This window comes from Loxodonta africana, chromosome 25 (genome assembly GCF_030014295.1).
Source record: "Loxodonta africana isolate mLoxAfr1 chromosome 25, mLoxAfr1.hap2, whole genome shotgun sequence".
NCBI lineage: Eukaryota > Metazoa > Chordata > Mammalia > Proboscidea > Elephantidae > Loxodonta > Loxodonta africana.
This window is the reverse complement of record NC_087366.1, coordinates 62,252,290-62,279,720: the sequence shown is the minus strand read 5'-3', so window position 1 is coordinate 62,279,720 and position 27,431 is coordinate 62,252,290. Positions and strand designations below refer to the sequence as shown.

Below are 27,431 nucleotides of genomic sequence, written 5' to 3'. Positions count from 1 at the left end.
CTTTAGTCATTAAGAGAATGTGTTTAGCTGAGGCAAGAAGCCCATTTTTATAAAGTAATAATTAAGCCTCCTATTTATTGTACTTTGTTTCTGCTTTAAAAAAATAAATGCTTTCCTGTTATCATATTACAATTACAGGGTATTCGGGGTGGAAATGAGAGATGTGACATAAAAGAATCAGAAGAATATACTCCAAAAGCTAAAGGAAGAACACCAAAACGTGACATTCGTCAGATTGGTGAAAAAGATGTTCAGCAGGACCTCAGCCTAGAGATTGAAAAACTAACTGAGATTGGTGCAGCCATTCAGACAGGACGACCGTCCAGGGCACCATCCTCGGAAGCCAGCTCTGAGGCTCCCCTGGAAGGCAGAGATCAGGGCTGGTCAGAGTGCATCTCTGAATTGTCTTTTTCTGATCCTAATGCTTTGGTACCCATGGATTTTCTGGAGACTCAGGTAACCATTCAGAATCTCCAACTGCAGGTGAAAGAGACATCGAATGAAAATCTGAAATTACTTCGTGTCATAGAGGACCGTGACAAAAAACTTGAAAGTTTGCTAAATGAAGTAAAAGAGTTGAGCTCAAAAATTGATCTGCAAAAAGTACAACTAACTACCAAGACTGAAGCTTGCATAGAATTGGAAAAAACAGTTGAGGAACTTAAGAAAGAAAAATCAGATTTAAGTGAAAAATTGGAATTCTTCTCCTGTGATAACTCGGAGTTACACCAGAAAGTAAAGACTCTGGAAGACCTCAGTTCTAATTTAGAAATGACAGATAAATTGACTGATGAAGTTATTGAAGATAATGTAGCCATGGTGAATGACAACTGGAAAGAGAAATTTCTTCATGTGGAAAATAAGCTGGAGAGAATCAGGTCTGAGAAAGTTAGCATGGAGCACCACATCCTCTCTGTGGAAGCTAACTTAGAGACATTTCAGACAGAGAAGCTGAATTTAGAAAAAGACAATGAAAATAAGCAGAAAGTTATAAACTGTCTTGAAGAAGAACTCTCTGTGGTCACAACTGAGAGAAACCAGCTTCATGGAGAATTAAGTACTGTGTCAAGAGAAAACAAAGAACTGAGTCAGATGTCTGACAGGATGCAGAAAGAACTACAGGAGCTGGAGAATCATCATGACGAGTGTCTCCATCACATCCAAATTGTGGAGGCTGAAGTAAAGGAGAAGACGGTGCTCCTTCAGACTTTGTCCTCCGAGAAGGTTGATCTCCAGGAGCAGCTGCAGAGCCTGGAGAAGGATTCACGGGCACTGTCTTTGGTGAAAGGTGAGCTGGAAAACCAAATTGGGCAACTGAGTAAAGAGAGAGACTTGCTTGTAAGGGACTTAGAAAGCCTGCAAAACAAGTTGAGTGAATCAGAAGATGAAAAGGCAGGCCATTGCAAGGCCTTGGAGGCTGCGTTAGTGGAGAAAAGTGAGATCGCAGTGAGGCTGAGCTCAACACAGGAGGAGGTGCTTCAGCTGAGAACCGGCATTGAGAAACTGAAGGTCCGCATTGAGGCCGATGAGAAAAGGCAGCTCCACGTCTTAGAAAAACTGAAGGAAAGTGAGCGTCGTTCTGATTCACTTAAGGATAAAGTTGAGAATCTTGAAAGGGAGTTGCAGATGTCAGAAGAAAACCAAGAGCTTGTCATTCTTGATGCTGAGAATTCCAAAGCAGAAGTAGAAACTCTCAAAGAAAAAATAGAAGAGATGGCAGAGATGCTGAAAGGTTTAGAATTCAACCTTGTCACGGTGAGGTCTGAAAAAGAAAATCTGACAGAACAACTACAAGAAAAACAAAGTCAAGCATTGGAAGTAGAGTCCTTGCTTTCTTCTTTGAAGAGCCTGATAGAAGAAAAGGAGCAGGAGAAAATACAGATGAAAGAAGAGTCTAAAACTGCAGTGGAGTTGCTTCAAATACAATTGAAGGAGCTAAACACGGAAATAGCAGCCTTGTGTGATGACCAAGAGACTTCTATGGCCAAAGAAGAGAGGCTGGGTTCGCCAGCGGAGGAAGTGTGTCAGCTAGGAAACAGCATTGAGAAGCTCAAAGTCCGCATCACAGCAGATGAAAAGAAGCAGCTTCATGTCTTAGAAAAACTGCAGGAAAGTGAGCAAAGTGTGGATTTGCTTAAGGGTAGACTAGAGAACCTTGAGAGAGAACTGGAGGTCGCAGGAAAAAACCAAGAGCTTGTCGTTCTTGATGCCGAGAATTCCAAAGCAGAGGTAGAGACCTTAAAGACAAAAATAGAAGAGATGGCAGAAATACTGAGAGGTTTAGAATTCGACCTTGTCACGGTGAGGTCCGAAAAAGAAAATCTGACTGAACAACTACAAGAAAAACAAAGTCAAGTGTTGGAATTAGAGCCCTTGCTTTCTTCTTTGAAGACCCTGATAAAAGAAAAGGAGCAGGAGAAAATACAGATGAAAGAAGAGTGTAAGGCTGCGGGAGAGTTGCTTCAAGCACAATTGAAAGAGCTGAATGAAGAGGTAGCAGCCTTGTGTGATGACCAAGAGACCTCTATGGCCAAAGAAGAGAGTCTGGGTTCACCAGCAGAGGAAGTGCAGCAGCTGAGAAGTAGCATTGAGAAGCTCAAAGTCTGCATTGCAGCAGACAAAAAGAAGCAGCTTCATGTCTTAGAAAAACTTCAGGAAAGTGAGCAAAGTGCGAATTTGCTTAAGGGTAGAGTGGTGAACCTCGAGAGAAAACTGGAGGTCGCGGGAAAAAACCAAGAACTTGTCATTCTTGATGCTGAGAATTCCAAAGCAGAGAAAGAGACCCTCAAAATAAAAATGGGAGAACTGGCCCAAAACCTGAGAGATTTGGAATTAGATCTTGCCAATATAAGGTCAGAAAAAGAAAGTCTGACAAGAGAGTTACAAACCGAGCAAGGGCGAGTGTCTGAATTAGAAATGCTGAATTCTTCATTTGAAAATTTACTGCAAGAGAAAGAGCAAGAAAAAGTACAGATGAAAGAAGAATCTAAAATTGCAGTAGAGTTGCTTCAGACCCAACTGAAAGAGCTAAATGAGAAAGTAGCAGCTATGTGTGTTGACCAAGAGACATTTAAGGCCAAAGAGCAGAGCCTGAGTAGTCAAGTAGATTCTCTTGAACATGAGAAGGCTCAGTTGCTACAAGGCCTTGAAGAGGCCAGAAATGATTACATTAGTTTGCAGTCTTCAGTGGATGGCCTTGTTCAAGAAATAGAAGATGGCAGACAGGAACTAGAGAAGAAGCGTGAAGAAATAAGTACACTAAAAAATCAAATTCAAGACCAGGAGCAGCTCACCTGTAAGCTGTCCCAGGCGGAAGGAGAGCAGCAGCTTTGGGAGAAGCAAAAAACAGAACTGGGAAATCTGGCAGTGGAATTGGAGCAGCAGGTCCAAGCACTGCGGTCCAGAAATGCCAGTCTGCAGAACTCTTACAAGGATCTTGAGAAGGAGCTTGAGTCAATAAAAATGGAAAAGATGGCCTTTGTTGAAAAGGTAAGTGGCTTAACCTACTTATATTTATTATGTTTTTATTTAATATTTCATTGTGTTTTCAGTGAAGGTTTACACAGCAGTTTAGGTTCCCACTCAACAATTTCTCCACAAGTTGTTCAGGGACGTTGGTTACGTTCTTCACGTGTGAACATTCCTATATATTTCCGTTCTGGTTGTTTCGTTTCCATTAACCTAGTTTCTCTGCATCCTTATGCTTCTCATCTTTGTTTTAAAGTAATTGTTGACCATTTGGTCTCATCTAGGTGATTTTTAAAAGGAACACAGTACTTACAGGTTATATTCGTTATTTTTTGAGCCGGTTTATTATTTAGCTACAAGGTGACCTTGGGTTAATTTTGGTTCCAGGTTTGAGGAGTATCTCAGGGCACTAGTCTCGTGGAGTCCTGCAGTCTCGGCCAGTCCAGTAGGTCTTTTTTTTTTTTTTTTTAAAGGAATTTGAGGTTTTGTCCTACATTTTTCTCCCGTTCCATCAGGGCCCATCTGTTGTGGCCCTGATTGAAACTGTTGGTACTGGTAGCTGGCACCATCTAGTTCTTCTGGTCTTAGGGTGGATGATGCCATGGTTTGTGTAGACTGTTTGTCCCGCAGACGAGTTTCTTTGAGTTTTTGGTTTCCCTCTTTTCCTTTTGTCCCAGATGAGTAGAGACCAATAGTTATACCTTAGAAGGCCACTCAGAAGCTTTTAAGATCCCAGACACTGCTCACCAAACTAGGGTGTAGAACATAACTTTATGAACTGTATCATGCCAGTTGACCTAGATGTCCCACCAGACTACAGTCCTAATGCTTCAAACCCAGAAACCCAATCCTGAGAGGTGTTTGGTTACGTCTAGTTTTTTTTCTTTAGTTAATCTATTTACATTTAAATACATAGTCATGGGGCGGGGGGAACCGCTCTGAATTAGATTTCCTTCTAGACAGTGTTTGCCACAGTGGACCAACTTTATATGGGCTTGAAGTTTCTGTTACTCGAGTGTGGGAGCCTCGAGCCTGCTCCTGCCTTAGTAATTCCTTCTTCTGATGCATGTTCACGTGGGACACTCCGTGGAGGCCCAGGATTTTCACGTAGCACCTTGACGTCGGGTCGTGCACAGTCACCTGGACGTCGGGTTGTGCACAGTCCGGATTCTAGTTATTTTTCCCTTTGTTACGTTAGATCAGAATGGTAGCATCCCCACACCCGAATGAGAGCCACTGCTACCGAGAGCGTGTTGATGTCAGCCCCCTGACTCTTGGTAAGCTCACTTGTTACAGAGTATAACTGCTCCGTAGGGTTTTCTTGGCTGTACTCTTTATGGAAGCAGTTCACCAGGCCTATCTTCTGTGAAACTGCTGTGTGGGTTTGAACCCCCAGTCTTTGGGTTAGCAGCCAATCTCAAACTGCTTGTGCCTCCCAGGCTCCTGCATACAGAGCCCAACAGACATGAATTAGGGCCAGAATGTGCAGATACCTCCGCTCCCCCCGCCCCCATCTTTTTGCCTTTAGGAGAAAGAACTGTTAAAGATATTGTTGTAATTATAACCAACAAAACAGTCCCAGCTCCCAGGCTCCAGGGAACGTCCTGGAGATTTTGTACCTTCTGTCTTTTGCAGCCTCCTATTCCAGGGAACGTCCTGGAGATTTTGTACCTTCTGTCTTTCGCAGTCTCCTATTCCAGGGAACGTCCTGGAGATTTTGTACCTTCTGTCTTTCGCAGCCTCCTATTCCAGGGAACGTCCTGGAGATTTTGTACCTTCTGTCTTTCGCAGCCTCCTGTTCCAGGGAACGTCCTGGAGATTTTGTACCTTCTGTCTTTCGCAGCCTCCTGTTCCAGGGAACGTCCTGGAGATTTTGTACCTTCTGTCTTTCGCAGCCTCCTGTTCCAGGGAACGTCCTGGAGATTTTGTACCTTCTGTCTTTCGCAGCCTCCTGTTCCAGGGAACGTCCTGGAGATTTTGTACCTTCTGTCTTTCGCAGCCTCCTATTCCAGGGAATGTCCTGGAGATTTTGTACCTTCTGTCTTTTGCAGCCTCCTATTTTGTTAGCTGATGATGAAAAGGAGGAACCTGTGTGCAAGAGGATCAGTTACTAAAGAAAATTAAATTTTGCCCTGATTGCTTACTTACGGACCTAGGAAAGTGAATTCCTTCAAACTAAATTTTTCCTTGAACAAATAATAAGAGGAAAAGGGAGTGTTCAGAAATGCGATTAATCGCAACTCTGTCTTTTCTAAAAACCTCAGGTTTTCATACAGCTTGCAAGAGATAGCAGTTACCACAGAGACGTGAGGCAAAGGATTCCAGGCTGTTCAGCTTTGAGATTGTTTGAGATGCAAACAGTAGAGCGCTTACGGGTTTAGGTAATCACGGGCGTGTTTCTTGCAGATTAATCTGGCATTGCGGATTAGCAGAGATCCAAGAACACATAAAAATCTAAGAAGCTTCCTCATACAGTATTCTCTGATGTTGAAGTTTAATTTGAAATAATCCCTTCGTGAAGGTGGTATTTCAAGATTTGGTAGTATTGTCTTTCTTTGCCATTCCTTTCTTTATTGCTGCCTACTATTAAATCTTTGCTGAAGAGGAAAGGTAAGCTTGCCAGTAGGTTTTGAGAATATTAGTTAAGTAGCTTAGTAAAGTGAAGATTAACTAGGTTTCATTTTATTATTGAAGACAAAAGTGAATGTATGTTGTATCAGGGTGGTTAATTTGACTAAAATGGATGCCCATAAAGCAGATCCTAATGAAAGATTACATTTCAGGTAAACACAATGACTGTGAAGGACACGGAGCTGCAGAGAAAAATGCATGAGATGGTACAGAAAACAGCAGCGTCCAAAGAAGAATTTGACCGAGAGAAAGATAGGCTTGTCGAAGAGTTAAAATTAGCGTCGGAAGAAATAAAAAGCAGCCAGGTAAGTTTCCCTCTGACAGGTTCATCATACTCTGATATTTAATGTGTATGCTCTCCTTGTTTTTATTTTTGTAAGATACTAGTAATGCACCGGCATTCTTTATCTTTTAAATAAAATAACACTGAGTTTCTGTCAAGATTGAATCTGCGGTAATCACAACCGCCCAGCACTGTCATGAGCCTGGAAGGAGTCACGTGTGGCCTCTGAACACATGAAAATACCAGTCTTGGAGCCCAAATACTTCTTCATCAAGGAGGACCCTTGCACTATGTTAGCTCACATCAGAAGTAGATTTTACACCTCTGGTTTCCTAGCCTGCCACAGATTATAAGCCAGAATTTGCTAGAGACAGATGCACTGACAGTTGCCGAGAACTAAAATAACAGAAGGGAAGTGACAGTAAAGTGTACTGCTTTAGGGTATTGTTAAGGGGGCAACTCTACAGCACCTGGACTGCTGTTCCCCAGGCTGTTCCCGTGGCAAACACATTGCCCTGGAGTCGGTTCTGATTCGTGGCAACCCCATGTGTGTCAGAGTATAACCGTGTTCCACAGGGCTTTCACTGGACGATGTTTTGGAATTACATTGCCAGGCCTTTATTCTGAGGCACCTCTAGGTGGACTCGAACCTCCAACCTTTTAATCAAGTGTGTTAGCTGTGTGCACAACCCTGGGTCTCTGTTCCCATTGCAGACGTTGCTAATTCACGACCTCCTTTTCTTTCTCCTGACACTTGTCACCTGTGCCCAAGGTAGTGGCTACCACTCAGGCAGAGCTGACAGGAGAAATGGAAGCTGTTTGCTAAGCCTGGTTAAATGACAAACATTCCCATATTCATAAAGTCCTCCCGCACTTTAGTCCCTAAGCATCACTTAGAAGACGACAGAAAAAAAACGGTCATGATGCTGACCTTGAATTGTCACAGAAAGTTGGAATAATGTCTGTAATATGCTGCACTCTTCTTTAAATACAGTATTTAATCTAGTTCAAATAGACAAGCTTTGGCATTTAATCTTGGTTATCGATTGACAGAATTTTCTAGAAATGCTACATAGTAAGGAATTCTTAAATGATTGGTGTTTGAACAGTGAACCTGCTGAAATCTCCTTTGCTGCAAGAGCTTGGGAATATTCCCGGTATATTATTATATGCATTTCATTTTTAGGCTTTGTTGTTTTGTTTGTTTGTTTTTTGTTGTTTTCATTGGTTGCTGTCAAGTTCATTTTGACTTAAAGTGACCCCATGTGACAGAGTAGAACTGCCCCATCGGGTTTCCTAGGCTGTAATTTTTATGGGAGCAGAGCTCCAAGCCTTTCTCCTGCAGAGCTACTGGGTGGATTCAACCTGTTGACCTTTCGGTTAGCAGCTGAGCACTTAACCATCATACCGCCAGGGCTCCTTTCCTAGGCTCTGCTAAGAGGAAAAGCTCGATGTCCAACCTCAGTCCTATACATGTGAATGTGCTGGTTTGCAATGACTTTATTCGTTTGCTTACTTGTTTAGTCCGTAAATAATAAGCATTAGTACAGGGGTTAGAATGTTGAACAAATAGCTATGGTTCCTGCACGTGGTAAGTAATTAAATAGGTAACGTTTAATATAATCTTAGTCTGGTAAGCGCTATAAAGGGAAGAAATAGGATTCTCTGATGTGGACTAATTGGGGAGTGGGGTGTGTGGGCATATCGAGTAACCCGAATTAGACGGAGTGGTCAGAGAATGCCACCCGCAGGGTGAACAGCCATGCAGAGCAAGGGGCGGAGGAAGGAGCTTGCTAGGTCTGGTGAGCTGCGTGGTAAAAGCTCTGCTGTTAGAAAGAGCTTTGTGTGTTCTAGAAACTAGACGGAAGCTATTGTGGCTGAAGCCAGAGGGAAAATTACACGAAGGATCGGAGAGGTCAGAAGGCCATGGTGAAGAATTAGAATAAAATGTAAAGTGACCAGCACATGTGAGCCTGCTGTTTAGAGTGGAAATGCCGATGTGGCTAGTTCAGCATATAGATGGTATTTACAATTATGACAGCGGTAGAAGGTACAGGTGGAGGTGAGAAGGTGGCTTAGAGGAACTTCAGCCCGTGAGGTGAGATGGAGGCATCAGTAAAGAAAACAGAAGACTTGATGAGACAAGCCAGGAGAGGGTCATACTCTGGAAGCCAAGAGCGGAGGCTGTCTCAAGAAGGCGGAGTGGCCAGCGGAGTCAGTACTTCCTAGAGGTTGCGTGAGATGAGGACTGAAGCGTATCCCTGGGGCTGGGCAACATGGAGGTCACCAATGCCAGGAAATGCTAGTTCAGAAGGTGCTGGAACGAAGCCAGGTTGGACTGGGTTGAACAGTGAATGGGAGATGAGGAAGTGGACACAGTGCGTATGGACAAGGGTTTTGATAAGCTTGACCTTGGAGGGGAGCCCAGAAATGGGGCAAAACCTGAGCAGATGTGGGCCCATGAGAGGGCTTTTACAGAACAGAGCGTGTTTCCATGCTGACAGGAATAATCCAGTAGACTGTAGAGAGGGAGGCCAAGTAACTGGAGAGTCCAACCTTTAAGAAGGAGAGGGAGAGAGGGCATGGGGACCCAGGTCAGAAAAGGAAGGACTGGCTTCTTTATTTCTCTTTTTTTTTTTGTCTTCTTTTTTTGAGTTTTATGTATCTGTTGTAAAATATGTAATAAGATATTGCCACTTCAACAGCCTCCACATGTACTATTCAGTGATGTTAATTATGTTCAACCGTCACCCTTATCTGTTCCCCAAATTTTCTGGTGCCCTTAACAGAAGCTCAGTCTCCCCTGGGTGCTGAGTCCTCCTTTCCAGCCCTGGTAGAGGCTGGCCTTTGAAATCTAGAGAGGGAGACAGGGAATGAAGGAAGAATGAGAAGATGGGTATTGTTGGTAGGTCACTGGAGGTCGCAAGGAAGTGAGTGAGCTCCCAGACAATGGCTTCTCTTTCTGGATGACCGAAACGTGCTTGTTTGTGGGGAGCGGTCTGGGATTTAAGACAAAAAGGGATAACCATGAAATGGCCTTTTTGAAGAACGGGAAGGGAGAGAGAATTATAGTAAGATTGCTGTGTAGCCACTAAGTGTTTTTTAGAGGTTTTGTAAGTTTCCCTTAGAAGCAGCCTTTTGGGGTCACACGTGGGAAAGACAGACGTCCAGGATTGGGGTTTTGCCAGCCCTGCACAGTGGAGGGAGAGAGGGCAGAGGAGCTCTGGGGATTTGGAAGGAAACTCGAAGTAATAGGACATGAAATCTAAGCTGGGAAAGGGAGAAAATGAATGTTAGTAATTCTGGAGGGTTTGAAGGTAAAGGTGGTTCTGGTGATGAGGGTGAAGAATTGCTGCAAGTGACGTACTCAAGGAAGTGACCTGGGGGCGCGGGGCCGCAGGAGCCTGGGGGGGGGCCGCGGGAGCCTGGGGGTGCGGGAGCCTGGGGGTGCGGGAGCCTGGGGGTGCGGGAGCCTGGTGGGGGGGGCGCGGGAGCCCAGGGTGTGGTCCAGGGTGTTTAGCTGACACGGAGGCTCAGCGGTTCTGTGTTCTCTGTGGACGTGACCTTGGTGGCCATTGTTGGGCTGGAGGAGAACACACTGTCACTGGAGGTGAAGTTGCAATTTTAAGTGAACACATTTCTGAGGATAGTAGCACTATTCTATATAGATTCTGTCTTGCTTGTAAATAATTTTTTTTTCCCTCAGTACTCAGTATTTCCTAAAGATGTACACCCAGGTTCTTCATTATTGTCCCATGGTTTCATTACTTTTCTGTTTAGGTTCAGCTGAAGGAGCTGAAGCTTGAAAACGGTGAATTGAAGAAGAGTTTGGATTGTGCGCACACAGACCAGATGGAGAAGGAGGGGAAAGTGAGAGAAGAAATAGTCGAGTATCAGCTGCGTCTTCAGGAGACTGAAAAGCAAAAGTCTTTGCTTCTGGATACGAACAAACAGGTAAAACATGGGGTTTGGTTACTGGAGGAGCTGGAAGGCGGGTATGTTGGCACGATAAGTAATAAGGCGTTTTTAGCAAGATCATTATTCTGCATATTATTATGCTGGATGATCCTAACAAGGGTCAGAGCATATCAATTTCATTATCCTGTCCCTGGGTGGTGCAAACGGCTTGCACTTGGTTATTAACGTGGAGGTTGGCAGTTCGAACCCACCCAGTGGTACTGTGGAAGGAAGACCTGGTGATCTGCTTGTATGAAAATTGCAGCCGAGAAAACCCTGCGGAGCACAGCTCTGCTGGGAGCACAGCTCTGCCGGGAGCACAGCTCTGCCGGGAGCACAGCTCTGCTGGGAGCACAGCTCTGCCGGATAACACCTGCTGTGGCCGTGAATTCAAAATGGCAGCAGTGAGGTTTTTTTGGTTCTTGTTGTTCACTGTTTACCTGTATGTACTGTATTTTCTGATTTGAATTTTTAGTACGTTTTTAACTTGGAGTAGGAGAGTTGCAGAGACTATTTGAAATGGTCCTTGGAACAGCAGTTTTGTTTTCCCTATAATTTTTTTTTTTTAGCAGAGCCTCCTGGCTAAAGTAACATTTTTCTGCCCTAGTATGAAATGGAAATCCAGACTTACCGAGAGAAGTTGACTTCCAAAGAAGAATGTCTTGGCTCACAGAAGTTGGAGATGGACCTGCTAAAGTCCAGTAAAGAGGAACTCAATAATTCTTTAAAAGCTACCAATCAGATTTTAGAAGAATTGAAGAAAACCAAGGTAAATAAATTCCTCATTATTTCATGACTTGTAATGTTTTATACAGGTAATAATGTTGGTTTTTTTTTTTTTTTTTTTAATTGTGGTAACAGTATACACAAAAAAGTATTTGCCATATCAAGGATTTTTTACACATACAACTCAGCGACTGGTATGTTCACCGTGCTGTACAACCATCCCCGCTGTCTGTTCCCACAACCTTCTCATCACTTTAATAGAAACCCTTTGCCCCAGGCAGTGACCCTCCACTTCCGCTGCCCTCAGCCCCTGGGAACCACTGCCCTACTTTGGCCTCTGTGCATTTGCCCACTATAGGGATTTCATGTAAGTGGGATCATACGATATTTGCCCTGTTGCATCTGACTTATTTCAGTCAGCATGATGTTTTCAAAGTTCTTACATGTTGCGGCGTGTATCAGCACTTCATCGTAATTTAAGGCTGTGCAATGTTCCATTGCATGTAAATACCACATGTTGTGTGTCCGTTCATCTGTGAGTTGGCGGACACTTGGGTTGTTTCCGTTATTCACGATTTGGCTATTGTGAATAATGTTGCAGTGAACACTGGTGTACAAGTATCTGCTTGCATCCCCACTTTCAAAACTTTTGGGTGTGTATGTAGGAGTGAAACTGTTGGTCACACGGTAACTCTACGTTGACCTTTTTGAGGAACCACCAAGCGGTTTTCCACGGTGGCTGCACTTTTGCCACCATCAATGCAGGCGTGTTCAGCTTCACTGCATCCTCACCAACACTCATTGTTTTTCATTTTCCTGAAGACAGCCATCCTAGTGAGGGTGAAGTGGGGTCTTATTGTGGTGTTGACTTGCTTCTCCGTAGTGACTGATGGGAGCCCTCATAGCAACCCTATGTGACAGATAGAACTGCCTTATAGGGTTTCTAAAGAGTGGCTGGTAGATTCGAACCGCTGACCTTTTGTTTAGCAGCTGAGCTCTTCACCACTGTACCGCCCAGGCTCCTAAATACAAAATACTTCAAACGCTATGCTGAATCCACACAAGGGAAGTATTGTTTAACGTCCTCTCCTGTAGCCTCCCACTACATCACAGTCCTCAGTCTCTCCAGCACTTGTGCTTTGAGCATTGTTCACCTCGAGTCTTGGTCATTCCCTCCTTGTGTTGTGTTCACCCTTTGTTTCTGTGAAAACATGGCTCAACAATGAAGAGGTCAAAGCAACCCCTCCAAGCCTAAGTGTGAGGGGGTGAGGAGAACGAGAAGAGGCGTTTCAGACTAGTGAGGGATGGCTGGCCGGCTAGCTCTGGAAAGCACTCCGGCCTCCAGAACTTCAAGATCACGGGAGAATTGCATATCGAGGCCCAGGCTGCACCTGTGTTCCCAGAAGAGCTCCAGAAACTCATAGAAAGGCTACCTTCCAGAGCAAGTCTTCAATTGTGACGAAGCAATTACACAGCATTTATGCTCTATTATGTACTAGAAATCATCTAGAGATGATTTAAAGTGTACCGGAGGATGGGCAGAGGTTGTATGCAAATACTGCGCCATATATGAAGGACTTGAGCATCCTTGGATATTGGTATCCGTGGGGGTAAATCCCCTGTGAATACTGAGGGACGACCATATTGCGTGATACAACGCGTGCGCCAGGTACTGCATCATATGGGGCAACATTTTATATTAAGATGCTGTCATGTTTCTGTAGCAGAAATGCGTGGATATTCTCAAAAGGTGGGATAAGGACTATAAATGCTTTCATATCTTGTCAGGTCAGGTTTTGCTTCCAAATTATTTTCAGAGCTTCTTTGGGTTTTGGAATTGTTGATAAGGAACTTGAACTTGTACTTCTGTGAAATGCCTGATGACACAGTTTTCCCACCATTCCATTCACTTTCCATCTGAACTCCTCTAAAACATACGTTTGTATTGTGAACCTCAATGTTGGCCTTCACTTGGCTTGACTGTAAAACAAACGACATGCTGGGTATTGAAATTGTGGGACAGCAGATGAGTATAAACAACATAATTCCCTGGGAGTTTTTGACCTATCAAGAATATGCCTTTGGACACCACACAAAAAAAAAAAAATTACAGACCAACATCCCTCATGAACATAGACGCAAAAATCCTCAACAAAATTCTAGCCAGTGGAATTCAACAACATATCAAAAAGTAACTCACCACAACCAAGTGGGATTCATACCTGGTGTGCAGGGATGGTTCAGCACTAGAAAAGCAATCATTGTGATCCATCCCAAATCACCAACTTCCTGTGGAAAGGGAAGAGGCCCCGAAGAAATTAAGTATTACTGAAGAAGAACAAAGTGGAAGGCCTCACAATACCTGATTTTAGAACCTATTATACCACCAAGGTAGTCAGAACAGCTTGGTACTGGTACAACAACAACAAATACATAGACCAAGGGAACAGAATTGAGAATACAGATGTAAATTCATCCACCTATGAGCAGCTGATATTTGACAGAGGCCCAAAATCTGTTTAATGGGGGAAAAGACAGTTTCTTCAACAAATGGTGCTAGCATAACTGTATATCCATCTACAAAAAAATGAAACAGGACCCATACCTCACATCACACACAAAAACTAACTCAAAATGGATCAAAGGCCTGAATATAAAATCTAAAACAATAAAGATCATGTAAGAAAAAATAGGGACAAAGCTAGGAGCCCTAATACATGACATAAACAGAATACAAACCATAACTTACAATGCAGAAACACCAAAAGAGAATCTCGATAACTGGGAGCTCCTAAAAATCAAACACTTTTGCTCACCAAAAGACTTCACTAGAAGAGTAAAAAGACAACCTACAGACTGGGAAAAAATTTTTGGCTGCAACAAAACTGATCAGGATTTAATCTGTAACATCTACACGATACTGCAAAACTTAAACAACAAAAAGACAACCCAATTAAAAAATGGGCAAAGGATATGAACAGTCACCAAAGAAGACATTCAGGTGGTTAACAGATATATGAGGAAATGTTTACCATCATTAGCCGTTCCAAAAAACCATAGTCAAACCCATTGTCGTCGAATTGATTCTGACTCGTAGCGGCCGTATAGGATAGAGTGTAACTGTTTCAGAGTTTCCAAGGAGCGCCTGGTGGATTCAAACTGCAGACCTTTTGGTTAACAGCCATAGTACTTAACCGCTACGCCACCAGGGTTTCCCATTAGCCATTAGAGAAATGCAAATCAAAACTAAAATGAGGTTCTGTCTCACCTGAACAACGCTAGCATTAATCCAAAAAACACAAAATAACAAAAGTTGGAGAGGTTGTGGAGAGACTAGAACACTTATACACTGCTGGTGGGAATGTAAAATGGTACAACCACTTAGAAAATCGATTTGGCACTTCCTTAAAAAGCTAGAAATAGAAGTCCCATACGATCCAGCAATCTCACTCGTCGGAATATATCCTAGAGAAATAAGAGCCTTTACATGAACAGACATGTGCACACCCATGTTCATTGCAGCACTGTTCACAACAGAAAAAAGATGGAAACAACCAAGGTGCCCATCAATGGATAAATAAATTAAGGTATGTTCACACAATGGAATACTACGCAACAATAAGGAACAACGATGAATCCGTGAGACGTAACATGGAGGGATCTGGAAGGCACTACACTGAGTGAAAGTAGTCGCAAAAGGACAAATACTGTATGAGACCACTATTATAAGAACTCAAGAAAAGGTTTAAACACAGAAGAAAACATTCTTCTGTGGTTATGAGGGTGGGGAGAGAGGGAGAGGGGGTTATTCACTAACTAGCTAGGAGACAGGAATTATCTTATTTGAAGGGAAGGTCAACACACAATACAGGGGAAGTCAGCACAACTGGGCTAAACCAAAAGGTTAAGAAGTTTCCTGAACATGATCAAACACTTGGAGGGACGGAGTACCTGGGGCAGGGGTCTGTGGACCATGGTTTCAGGGGACATCTAGGTCAATGGGCGTAACAAATTTTATTAAGAAAACGTTCTGCATCCCACTTTGGTGAGTGGCACCTGGGGTCTTAAAAGCTAGCAAACGGCCATCTAAGATACATCGATTAGTCCCAGCTCACCTAGAGCAAAGGAGAATGAAGAACACCAAAGACGCAAGGAAAATATTAGCCCAAGAGGCAAAAAAGGGCCACATAAACCAGAGACTCCATTAGCCTGAGGCCAGAAGAACTAGATGGTGCCTGGATACCACCGGTGACCGCCCTGACAGGGAACACAACGGAGAGTCCCTGACAGCGGAGAAAATTGGAGTGCAGAGCTCAAATCCATGTAAAAAGACCAGACTTAATGGTCTGACCGAGAGTAGAGAAACCCCAGAAGACATGGCTGCTGCACTCTGTTAACCCAGAACTAAAACCATTCCCAAAGCAACTCCTCCAACAAAGATTAGACGTGAAATGATACTTCTGAAGAGCATGCCTTTTAGTTCAAGGAGATACCTGTCCGGAGGTGAGATGAAAAGGCAGAAAGGAACAGGAGTTGGCTGAATGGACATGGGAAATCCAGGGTGGAAAGGGGGAGTGTGCTGTCACATCACAGGGAGAGCAACTAGGGTCACATAACAATGTGTGTTTAAATTTTTGTATGAGAAAACTAACTTGAGCTGGAAACTTCCTAAAGCACAATTAGAAAAAAAAAATGCCTCTGGACAGGGAACCTCAGCCTACAGGTGTGACCCCCACCGATAAACAGCCAGCTAAGTGCAGAGTGATGCTTTAGGGACTGTGGGTTTTGCTTGCTGATATTAAGGGAGTGACAAAAATACATTGTTCACTGGGGGACTTGGGAAGACTAATTTTTTATGCATCTTTACATGTTTTGTCTGAAGATAATAATTCTTACATGTACAGTATGATTCTTAATGATATCTCATGATTATTTTGCTCTATGCTCATCAAAAGAAATCCAAGGTTTTAAATGGAATTACTTTTGTTTTGTAGATGGACAACCTAAAACACATTAATCAGTTAAAAAAGGCGAACGAACATGCCCAGGGGAAAATGAAGTTGTTGATCAAATCCTGTAAACAGCTGGAAGGGGAAAAGGAAATGCTGCAGAAAGAGCTGGCTCAGCTGGAAGCTGCAGGGGCAGAGCAGAAAACAGGTGGGTGTTGACTGGGGGCCAATCAGCCGCGAGTTAGCGCGTGTATGGTGCGTGTGGGTTAGGGTGCCTTTCCAGCCGCGAGGTAGCGCGTGTATGGTGCGTGTGGGTTAGGGTGCCTTTCCAGCCGCGAGGTGGCGCGTGTATGGTGCGTGTGGGTTAGGGTGCCTTTCCAGCCGCGAGGTGGCGCGTGTATGGTGCGTGTGGGTTAGGGTGCCTTTCCAGCCGCGAGTTAGCGCGTGTATGGTGCGTGTGGGTTAGGGTGCCTTTCCAGCCGCGAGTTAGCGCGTGTATGGTGCGTGTGGGTTAGGGTGCCTTTCCAGCCGCGAGGTGGCGCGTGTATGGTGCGTGTGGGTTAGGGTGCCTTTCCAGCCGCGAGGTGGCGCGTGTATGGTGCGTGTGGGTTAGGGTGCCTTTCCAGCCGCGAGTTAGCGCGTGTATGGTGCGTGTGGGTTAGGGTGCCTTTCCAGCCGCGAGGTAGCGCGTGTATGGTGCGTGTGGGTTAGGGTGCCTTTCCAGCCGCGAGGTGGCGCGTGTATGGTGCGTGTGGGTTAGGGTGCCTTTCCAGCCGCGAGGTGGCGCGTGTATGGTGCGTGTGGGTTAGGGTGCCTTTCCAGCCGCGAGGTGGCGCGTGTATGGTGCGTGTGGGTTAGGGTGCCTTTCCAGCCGCGAGGTGGCGCGTGTATGGTGCGTGTGGGTTAGGGTGCCTTTCCAGCCGCGAGGTGGCGCGTGTATGGTGCGTGTGGGTTAGGGTGCCTTTCCAGCCGCGAGGTGGCGCGTGTACGGTGCGTGTGGGTTAGGGTGCCTTTCCAGCCGCGAGTTAGCGCGTGTATGGTGCGTGTGGGTTAGGGTGCCTTTCCAGCCGCGAGGTGGCGCGTGTATGGTGCGTGTGGGTTAGGGTGCCTTTCCAGCCGCGAGTTAGCGCGTGTATGGTGCGTGTGGGTTAGGGTGCCTTTCCAGCCGCGAGGTGGCGCGTGTATGGTGCGTGTGGGTTAGGGTGCCTTTCCAGCCGCGAGGTGGCGCGTGTATGGTGCGTGTGGGTTAGGGTGCCTTTCCAGCCGCGAGTTAGCGCGTGTATGGTGCGTGTGGGTTAGGGTGCCTTTCCAGCCGCGAGGTAGCGCGTGTATGGTGCGTGTGGGTTAGGGTGCCTTTCCAGCCGCGAGGTGGCGCGTGTATGGTGCGTGTGGGTTAGGGTGCCTTTCCAGCCGCGAGTTAGCGCGTGTATGGTGCGTGTGGGTTAGGGTGCCTTTCCAGCCGCGAGGTGGCGCGTGTATGGTGCGTGTGGGTTAGGGTGCCTTTCCAGCCGCGAGGTGGCGCGTGTATGGTGCGTGTGGGTTAGGGTGCCTTTCCAGCCGCGAGGTGGCGCGTGTATGGTGCGTGTGGGTTAGGGTGCCTTTCCAGCCGCGAGGTGGCGCGTGTATGGTGCGTGTGGGTTAGGGTGCCTTTCCAGCCGCGAGGTGGCGCGTGTACGGTGCGTGTGGGTTAGGGTGCCTTTCCAGCCGCGAGTTAGCGCGTGTATGGTGCGTGTGGGTTAGGGTGCCTTTCCAGCCGCGAGGTAGCGCGTGTACGGTGCGTGTGGGTTAGGGTGTTTTTCCTCCTCGGATACCGGTGCTGATTTTTAGCAGCTGTCCATCTCACAGTCTCTGAATTTGGTGTTCAGCTTGAGGTTGTGGGATTCAGAGGGAAGCCTGTGATTTGACGTGGAATTACCTATCACATCTACTCTGTCAAACACAACCAACCAACGTTTTGATAATGAGTTGTCTCAAGAAGTGTCCACGTGGATGTACGTTTAAGTGTTTTCTATGTCAGAGGCAGCCCAACACGTGAGCTGGTATTGGCAGTTGATAGACAGCTGATGTTGGTTCTCCTTGGCCCATCCTTGTGGGTCAAGTAAAGGGAAGAGACGGGAGCTTTATTTTTGGATGTGTCGGCAAAATAAAAAAGAAATGACATTTCTCCTTGTTGCTTTCCCCCACCTCTGCCTCCAGAGTGAAATCCTCTCACTCTATGGGTCGGTGAACCCTCTGGGACCACGGACTGTAGGGTAGGCCATGAGTCTTCCCTGTGTGAAGGGGAGTTTGGAGTATCTTGGGATTTCAGGGAGTCTTTCTAATGGAATTACTGCCAATCATGGCAGCCAAAGTCGACCAAGACTCCCACCTTTTGCAGTGTTCTTGTGTATGTTCATCACAGGGTCCATAGGCTCCAGATGGCTTTCGGAGCTATTTTGGATCTGACTTGGCTCCCTTTCATCTTCCAAAGCCCTTAAAGCAGAGACTTCTCATTCTTAACAGAATTTTACTGTCTATTCATGTATGGTGGAAAGAACAGACAGGGGAAACAGAAGGAGATAAAATAAATTGATGCATTTGCTGTCATACAAGTGGCTCTAGAGGAAAACTGGATGGATTGGCTAATGTACGAGTTTGGTAGATTTTATTTATTTAAGCTATCCCAATAAGAGTTGTATATCAGAATATATACCTTGATATGTTGTTAGGTGCTGTCGAGTTCATTCTGGCTCATAACAGCCCTGTGCGGTAGAGCAGAGCTGTCCCGTAGAGTTTTCTTGGCTGTAATCTTTATGGAAGCAGATCGCCGGGTCTCCTGCAGAGCCTCTGGGTGGGCTTGAACCGCGTTATTTTCGGTTAGTAGCCAAGCGCTTAACCATCTATGCCACCAGGGCTCCACCATTTGTCTTGACATGATAACTTTCCCACCAAATGAACACAGCAGCAATCCAGGAACGGGTGTGGTGCTATCTTCTTACAACGGCCAGTGTTGCTGACAGGAGCACCAAGTAACTGACGCGTGACATGTTACTCAATTTTACTTTACTTTATTAGGTACGGTCGCGGATGCTAGTGTAGATGAACTAATGGCTGAGGTAAAGGAGCTGAAGGAAACTCTTGAAGAGAAAACCAAGGAAGCGGATGAATACCTGGATAAGTACTGTTCCCTGCTCATAAGCCATGAGAATTTGGAGAAAGCTAAGGAGATGTTAGAGATGCAAGTTGCTCGTCTTTCTCAGCCGTCTAAATGTAATCTCCAGATTTCTCCTTTGCCAAATTCACTTGTTCCAGAACCATCTCCAGCCCCTTCTGTTACTGAAAGGAAGTTATCTGCTGGCCACACGAAGGCTTCGGGCAAGAGGCAGAGGTCCAGTGGAATTCGGGAGAGTGGCGGAGGGTCAGCGCCTTCTACACTAGAGACTTTTCCTAAAAAGGGTAGAAAAGCGGCCCGAAGTGGTGTTCATTCCGCAGGGGACACGGAAGATGCGGAGTCTGAGCCAGAGGGGCTTCCAGAAGTTGTCCAGAGAGGTATGCCTGCTTCAAAAACAAACTTTATTTGTGCTGCTTTGAAATTCCGGGATGTAAAGCTAATTCACATGTAAGATGTCAGAAGTGTCTGTTTATGGGTTATTGTACCACATCACTAATTGATCTTTAGAAAAGGTAGTCCACTTGTTAATTGGTTTTATACATATACACGTGTGTATAGATGTCGGGGAAGGCTCTCTGGAGGAAGTGTGAGGTCTTAAGAAACTAGGGAAGCTTCTGCATACGGTGGGATATTTTTTTACTGTTATGAGAGAATAACTAGTATCTAATCATTTGTGTCACGCTACAAAAAGCTGGTAGATTTGAAATATAAATGTCAAAAATCAGATCAGAACTTGTCGTTTCTATGTTGGAAACTCCCCAAGCCAAGGACATCCTTGCAGCTTTCCCAGCTTGAGTCACATCTGATCTGGCGTGAAGACAGCAGGTAAGCTGGGGACGGCTCTGAGGATGCTGGCTCCCGGCTGGAGTCACTGACCACCCGTTTCTGTGTGTTTTTTAAACCCAGTGCTTCTCAAAGTGTGGTCCATGGACCTAGTTTATTACTGGTCCATGGCAAAAGAAGTACAGAAATTGAGAGTAAGAGTTTAGAAGTTTTTGCAGCAGTCTGACATTGTTGCAACATCCAAGAGCATAGTCATTTTTCTCTTGACTTATTGTATAAAGGAAACCCTGGTGGCACAGTGGTTAAATGCTACGGCTACTAACCAAAAGGTTGGCAGTTTGAATCCACCAGGTGCTCCTTGGAAACTATGAGGCAGTTCTACTCTATCCTATAGGGTCGCTATTAGTTGGCATTGACTCGACGGAAATGGGTTTTTCGGGTTTTGTATTCTATAAAAGTATCATTCCTCAATAGACTGGTGACACAAGCATGAATGAGTGAACTCAGTATTGATTTTCTTTACCATAGATAGTTTGAGAAGCAGTGTTCTGAGTAACTTTAGCCCCAAAATAGCACTGTCTTTCTCATTGCTAATTAAATAAAAAGGGCCCCAAACCTCTCCTTTACTTAGCCGTTAATGCTGCTGTGAGCCTGTGTGGTCTACGCTCTCCTTCAGTATTCCTGGGACCGGCTTTCTCCCCTCGGTCATCAGAAGCCATGCAAGCTCCCTCTGGAAGGAGCTGAGCAGCAAGAGTGAAATCAGCAAGATCTTGTCACTCCTCCAGCCTAGGCTTTAAGTGGTCATGGTCGTCTACATTAGGGGGCAAGCCGCCTGCAGTACCTGTCACCATTCTACCTTCTCTCCCTTAAACAAGGACCAGCCCTTTTATTTGCCCTCTGTTCTCACCTCTTCTTTCCACTCCAGATTTTAACTGTAAGGTCTGCAGCTCTTCTTCAGATCCTAGAAAAACGTGAAGTAAACCATCCACACACGAGAAGCAGCAGCAGAGACTGTTTTTTTGTTCAGTGTTTTTCTTCCCTTTCCCACTGTGGCTACTTTATGTTTTTAATAAGAGAAACCTTGTTACATATTGATACAATTCGGTGACTTCTCAGGGCAACGGCGGCTAATCCATTGTGCACTGTGGCTCCGAGAAAGTGATTTTTGGTGTTAACCTTGCCTTTGTTAAAGGTTTTTGCCGGGTGATTATCATTTCAAGTACAGACAGGTTTGCACTGATCTATGTTTGGGCCCAGCCATACTGATGGTAAGCTTTTTTGCCTTTAGGTTTTGCTGACATCCCAACAGGAAAGACCAGCCCATACGTGCTGCGGAGAACAACCATGGCCACCAGGACCAGCCCCCGCCTTGCTGCACAGAAGTTAGCACCGTCCCCCCTGAGCCTCCACAAAGAAAATCTTGCTGAGATCTCGAAACCAACAGCTGGTGGCAGCAGATCACAAAAGGTAGACTACTGTGGCTCCTGTTTGGAGTGCTGCAGGAAATTGCAGTGTTACTGAGCCAGGGCTGGACAGTGCGCCCTCTGACTCAGGAGCTCCTAGGCTTTAAAGCCTGACCTTCTTCTCCACGTGTGTAAATAAGGCTGTAGTGATGAGCTGAGAGCAAGCCCGAGGGTAAACCTTACATTATCCTGCTGCACGGCCTCGTCCGTGACCAGACCTACCACTTACAAACGGTGCGATGGGAAGTGGCGTTGTCAGATCCACGCTCAAAGGATTTGTAAGAACATTTCAAGTGTGACTGCTGAGAGGTGTGAAGAGTTAGTGTTCCTGTGGTCGCAGACATTGGTCATTGCTGTTTCACGTGTTTTACTAGCGCCCATCTGCTTGCTGTTTGTGTTTTTATTAATCCTCTACTTTCTGGCAAAAGTACCTGTGTCTGGATGGCTGAAGAAAGGAGCTCTGTGCATGGATTTCTCTGTTCTGACTGTCGAGGTTAGGGCTAGGATCCCAGACACCTCTGTACCTTGCAAATCATCTAGTAAATGTGGTTTAAGGTATAAAATTTGCTTAACACATTGCTGTGGATTCTGACTCTGAGGGCCCTATAGGACAGAGCAGAACTTCCCCGTGGGGTCTCCAAGGCTGTAAATCTTTACGGAAGCAGACTGCGACATCTTTCTTCCGTGGAGGGGCTGGTAGATTGGAACCGCTGACCTTTCCGTTAGCATCTGAGTGCTTTAACCACTGCGCCGCCAGGGCTCACCTGTCTTTATTCCTATTACTGTTTTCCGTGCCATTATGTCCCAATATTCCCATGACTACAGGAACAGCTTCTTCTCCGTAATGTAACCAGCGCCATAAGAGTGAAGCTACCAAGCTGGACCAAAGCCATTAACTGTGAGAACTACCGAACGAGAGTCACGTTTAGGTTCTCATATAACCCCATCGTCATCAAGTTGGTTCTGACTCATATTGGCCTGGCCCTGTAGGGTTTCCAAGGTTGTAAATCTTTATGGGAGCAGACTGCCACACCTTTCCCCCAAGCATTTTTAATTACAGTGCCGCCAGTGCTCCTTAGATTCTAGTATAAAACCCCCCAAAAAACCCAAACCTGTTGCCGTGGAGTTGATTCCGATTCATAGCGACCCTATAGGACGGAGTAGAACTGCTCCACAGGCTTTCCAAGGAACGCCAGGTGGATTCGAACTGCCGACCTTTTGGTTAACAGCCATAGCACTTAACCACTGTGCCACAAGCGTAGGCCCTGCCATTTCCTTAGATGGGAGACTTGTAGCCCCTACTTACCCCACAGTCAGCACTGATCCATTCCTGCCTGTCTTACAGTTGTGAGGATTAAATGTCTGCCCACTGTCTTAAGTCAGAAAACACCACGTGTAACTAGTTCCTTGTACTTGTAATATCCTGAGGCAGCTCATTTTGTTGTAATTACTTGCTTAAATATCTATCTTCTAATTTGTAGCATGAGTTCTGTGAGGTTACTTATTTTGTCTGTGACTTACCTGTGTCCTTAATGTCTAACACACTGTCTGACAGTCACAAATACTTGTTGAATGACTGTCACCCTGAAGTAACCTTGTCCTGATGTAACTGCGATGATAGATGCTTAAAAAGTGTGTAAGGAAATCATCCTGTGAGACTACCACACGGGTGGCTTTTCCCTTTTATGAGGAATTGATGGTAAAAGCAGTTTGCATGTGGCGTTTTAGACTTGTTATCTGGAAAGAAAGAGCTTTGCACACTAGGGGGCCTGCTGTGCACGCCGCTGTTGGACCTGCTGACTGTGGTAACCATGGTTTCCTGTAGGTCCCTGTTCTGTGCTTTAGCTACGGGCTGTTCAGTGGGCACCAGCGGGTATGAACCGCTGAGCAAGTCTGTGCACCCCTGCAAATGAACGGGGGCTGCTTTGACAGGATGTTATAGGAGACTCCACGGCTAGAGCCAAACTCTTCAAAACCGGCCTAGTGATTTTTCATTTAATTCAGTGTTTCCTGAGTCCTGTAAGATGCTTGCCTCACCTGTTAAGCATATTTCATCATTGAGTTTTAAAGGTAGAGAACACGGTCTCTTTTCCTAAAGCAGCTGCTTAGAAATTCAGGATTATGGGCTCGCTCCTGATGGGACTGGCTGGGTGGACAGAGAAATGATTCCCTAGGTCATTTAGCAGCACTTCTAGTGACATCTGACAAGTTTAAGGAGAAAAATGGGTAAAAGGAAGGTTAGGTGAGGATCGTTCTCTATCTGTTACAAGTCTTGGATAAGTAGGCCCAGGAGCTCCTGGGGGGCTGAGGGGCTGGGGGCCTGGGGTTGATGGTAGCTGCATCCCCCGATGCAGCTGGTCTGTGCCAGAGGATTGGCCACCGTGTTGTACAGTCCTTTGTGGGTGATGGGAGAGTCGTCAGTGCAGCATCCGTCAGCAGCTTAGGGGGGCCATGCGTTTCTTTCTGCACGTGAGATTCATTCTCACAGAACTGTCCGCACACTTGCCATCTCCCGTGGTAACTGTAGACATCGTTTTTAGGGTGTTGATCGTGTGAACACACTCACTGCCTTCAGTGCTTACATACTTGGTGACTTTAACCTCATCTGGTTACTGGTGGTTCAGTGCTAGAATTCTCGCCTTCCACGAGGGAGACCCGGATTCAATTCCCAACCAATGTACCTGTCAGTGGAGGCTTGTGTGTTGCTGAACGGTGTCTGTGGAGCTTCCAGACCACGACAGACTAGGAAGAAAGGCCTGGCAATTCTGCTTCCTAAAATCAACCAGTGAAAACCCTATGGATCGCTGCGGTTCTGTCTGGTGCAGGAGCGGGCAGCGTTTCCCTCTATTGTGTTTGAGGTCACCGTAGGTTATGGGCCGACTCAGCGGCAGCTAAGAACAACAGCAACCACTGGTAGGCTGACTAACCGATGTGAGGATCCAACCCACTTCCAGCTCCAATCACTGAACTTTTCTCAGTTTTGTGTCAGAGAACCAGAGTCTGGAGGGGAAAGCAAAGGAATGGGTTTTGGCTGTTTAATTGGAATTGGGAAAGCATCTTCCTGGCTCAGATTCTTTTCTCTGTGTGTAACGCCTTATTTCTTACACTGATTTAGCTTGATTTCTCCTGTGTCTGACAGGCTCCAGGGGAAAGCCTGTCTTTGATTCTACTGCTTCTACTTTAAAAAAAAAAAAGTGCCAGTGAAACTGTTTCTTTCTTACAGCTTTACATAAACGGTGATTCTCCGCTAAGCTCCGGTCCTTGGTCAAGGGCTGCTCCGTTTCTTTCTTACAGCTTTACATAAACGGTGATTCTCCGCTAAGCTCTGGTCCTTGGTCCAGGGCTGCTCCTTCTCAGTGCCTGGCACGTGATCTGATGTAGAGGCAAGCTTTCCGTGGTTTGGTCTGCTGGCCAGATTCCTATGTTTTCTGTAACGACAGGTGTTTAACTGCCTCTTAAAACCACATACTTTCTATGGAAAGAATTTAAGTGGAAAAATAATTTCCTCTTTTTTTTTGCTTCAGAAGGAGGTCGTTCAGGGAATAAATGTCTGTCACATGGTTATGTCTTGGCATCTACTGAACACGAAGCAGCCCTTGTCAAGAGCCTTCTTTTTCTTTCTTGTAAAGACCCTCTTCTTGCCTGTCTCTCCCACGCCTGCCTTTAGCTTGGTGCGGAGCAGCTTTTCTCTGCTCTATTCATCTGTCCCCTTTAGTCTTCATGGCCCCATCTCACTGCTGTGTAAACCTCAGAAATCTTGACTTCCCCAGCCACCCTGCCTTCCATGTACTTCCTGTGTTCTCATTTAAAGGGTGGGCTGTCAGAGAATTTGCTCTTTCTGAACTTAGTTGTTAGATAGCTACCTTTCTGCCATAATTCACATTTAACGTGGAAACAAAACAGGTGAATACCATTACCTGAGGGACAGGTCCTTGGTCCCTTATGTTGTGAGTGAAGCTTCTAGCCTGGGAAGGTAGCTGGCTCACTCACTGATACTCTTTCTGAATGACAGCAGGGGTTCAGTGAGGAAAAATGGGGCAGGTTTGGGTTTTCACCGAGGGAGAATTTAGACAGAGTCGGTTCACCAGAATTTATTGAACGTCCCCGAGGTATTCAAGCTTATCCCACGTACTAGGGCTACATCAGAGTCCCTAGGTGGCCCAAACAGTTAAGCACTCACTACTAGCTGAAAGGTTGGTGGTTTGAACCCACCCAGTGGTGCCTCGGAAGACAGACATGGCAATCCAATTCCCACAGCCTTGAAAACCCTATGGAGCAGTTCTACTCTACCCACTCGGGGTCGCCATGAGCTGGAACTGACTCAACAGCAACTGGAAACGTCAGCAACAACAAGGGATATGCCACATAAATAAGACAGCCTCTCTCTCAAAGAGCTTCCCTCCTGGTTGGAAACTGTCACCCTTGGCTTGGGAGGGAGTCTCTGGCCCTCAGAGGTATAATGGAGGGCTGTAAGATGACCTGTCGGAAACCATGGCTGCCCCCTCCTAGCTTTTCCGTTAGGTGTGGGGGCTGTCCTCAGGGAAAAAGAAATACTGAAACTGTTCAACTTCTAGAGAAGAATTTAACTTAAAACTCAGTGACATATGTTTTTTATTTTCCATGTTGTGGAAGTGTGAATGTGATACAAATGTCTAACATAAGATGTTTGTGTTTTAGGTCAAGGTTGCTCATCGGAGCCCAGCAGACTCAGGTGCTTCCATCCGAGAAGCCGGCGTAAGATCTGTCTCCAGCAGTAACCTTCCTGAGAAACGTTCGGCTGGCAGCCCCCGAGAAGGCCTGAGGGCCAAGCGAAGCCAACATGCTCCCAGCCCAGGAGCTGGACCCGACCTCAAGAGCGGCGAGAACTGTAGGGTCCAATAGAAGAGACCCAGCTGTGTGGGAAGGGGCAGTGTTGGCCAGAGGGCGGTGGCCCTGCTGGGGCTTTTCTTTAGTCGGGAGCACTTGTTCAGTGGGAAGAAAACGTGACTCCTTGTAGGTCTAGATAAAGCGGACTCTCCGTCTCCCCTGTGTCGGGAAGGCTTGGAAGGACTGGTAGCCTCTTCCTCACTGACATTCCTCTCATTGTTTAGGAAAACATTATAGCCAAGTGGCAAGTACCATATAACAACTTCTGTTTGCGGATTTTACTCTAAAAAATGCAAAAACATTTAATACTTGGAACTAACAGCTTCTAGGAAAAGGTGAACTTTTTCTTTGGTATTTCGTGTGTCTAGTATTGGGGATGAAGTAGTTGTAGATCAGCAAATCTCTGAGCTGAGTGAAATGAAGGAATCCCACGTTATATGTTTTTAAGGAAACCGTGTAGATAGACGTGTGTGTGTGTGTATGCGTGCGGGCGTGTGTGTGTGTGTGCATCCTTCTCCTCACTGTGCCATATAGACCTTCACCGCTGTGAGCTGTACATATTTGTGTGTTGGGGCCCTAGGGAGGCGTGTGTTTATTCCCAGTTAGCCTGGTTGCAGGCTCCTCAGAGGCGTAGGGTATCCAGTTTCCTGCCAGATGTGCTATTGGTTTTGTCTTTTTTGAAGACTATTTTGTTGCAGTCCTCTGGTAAGTATTTTCGTATCTGGCGATCTTGTATTAAATATGGCCTTTTTTTTTTTTTTTGTAAAAAAGTTACCTTTGTTTTTTGTAAAAATGATTCCTAAATAAATATATTACTAACAGCATTGATGCTATTTCTTGCTCACTTCAACAGTCTTATAAAAGATATGAGCGAGTGATAAGATCTTTGCACAAATGGTACAGGTCAATTTAATGAACATCATTTAATTGTACAGAAAAGCATGATTTGGAATGTGGGTTATGAAGAATATGTGAAAATACGCGTCCAGTCATTGCCTGGCTCTTTGTGTGCGCTCATGAAGTTGCATCAGCCAGGATACCAGTACATGGCATTTTCCAGCTCATTTATTGATGGTAGGTTTAAAATTGTCCTTTGCAAGTTGGCCTTTAAGCTACTCAGTATTCATCTCCCGACTTCTCTTCTGTCTCTTCAG

At 45.6% G+C, this 27,431-nt stretch overlaps 1 protein-coding gene across 3 annotated transcripts in view; it reads left to right on the top strand.

Moving 5' to 3' along the window:
- CENPF (centromere protein F) overlaps nucleotides 1-27,101 on the top strand; it is a 73,699-nt gene extending 46,598 nt beyond the window's left edge. For all 3 annotated transcript variants that reach the window (XM_064276910.1, XM_064276908.1, XM_064276909.1), the window contains exons 13-20: nucleotides 139-3,489; nucleotides 6,252-6,404; nucleotides 10,163-10,336; nucleotides 10,947-11,108; nucleotides 16,060-16,222; nucleotides 19,069-19,542; nucleotides 21,237-21,415; nucleotides 26,089-27,101. In XM_064276910.1, the coding sequence (XP_064132980.1) occupies nucleotides 139-3,489; nucleotides 6,252-6,404; nucleotides 10,163-10,336; nucleotides 10,947-11,108; nucleotides 16,060-16,222; nucleotides 19,069-19,542; nucleotides 21,237-21,415; nucleotides 26,089-26,292 (4,860 nt within the window). In that variant the 3' untranslated portion in view covers nucleotides 26,293-27,101. The remainder of the gene's footprint in view (nucleotides 1-138; nucleotides 3,490-6,251; nucleotides 6,405-10,162; nucleotides 10,337-10,946; nucleotides 11,109-16,059; nucleotides 16,223-19,068; nucleotides 19,543-21,236; nucleotides 21,416-26,088) is intronic.
- Nucleotides 27,102-27,431: the final 330 nt, after the last annotated feature.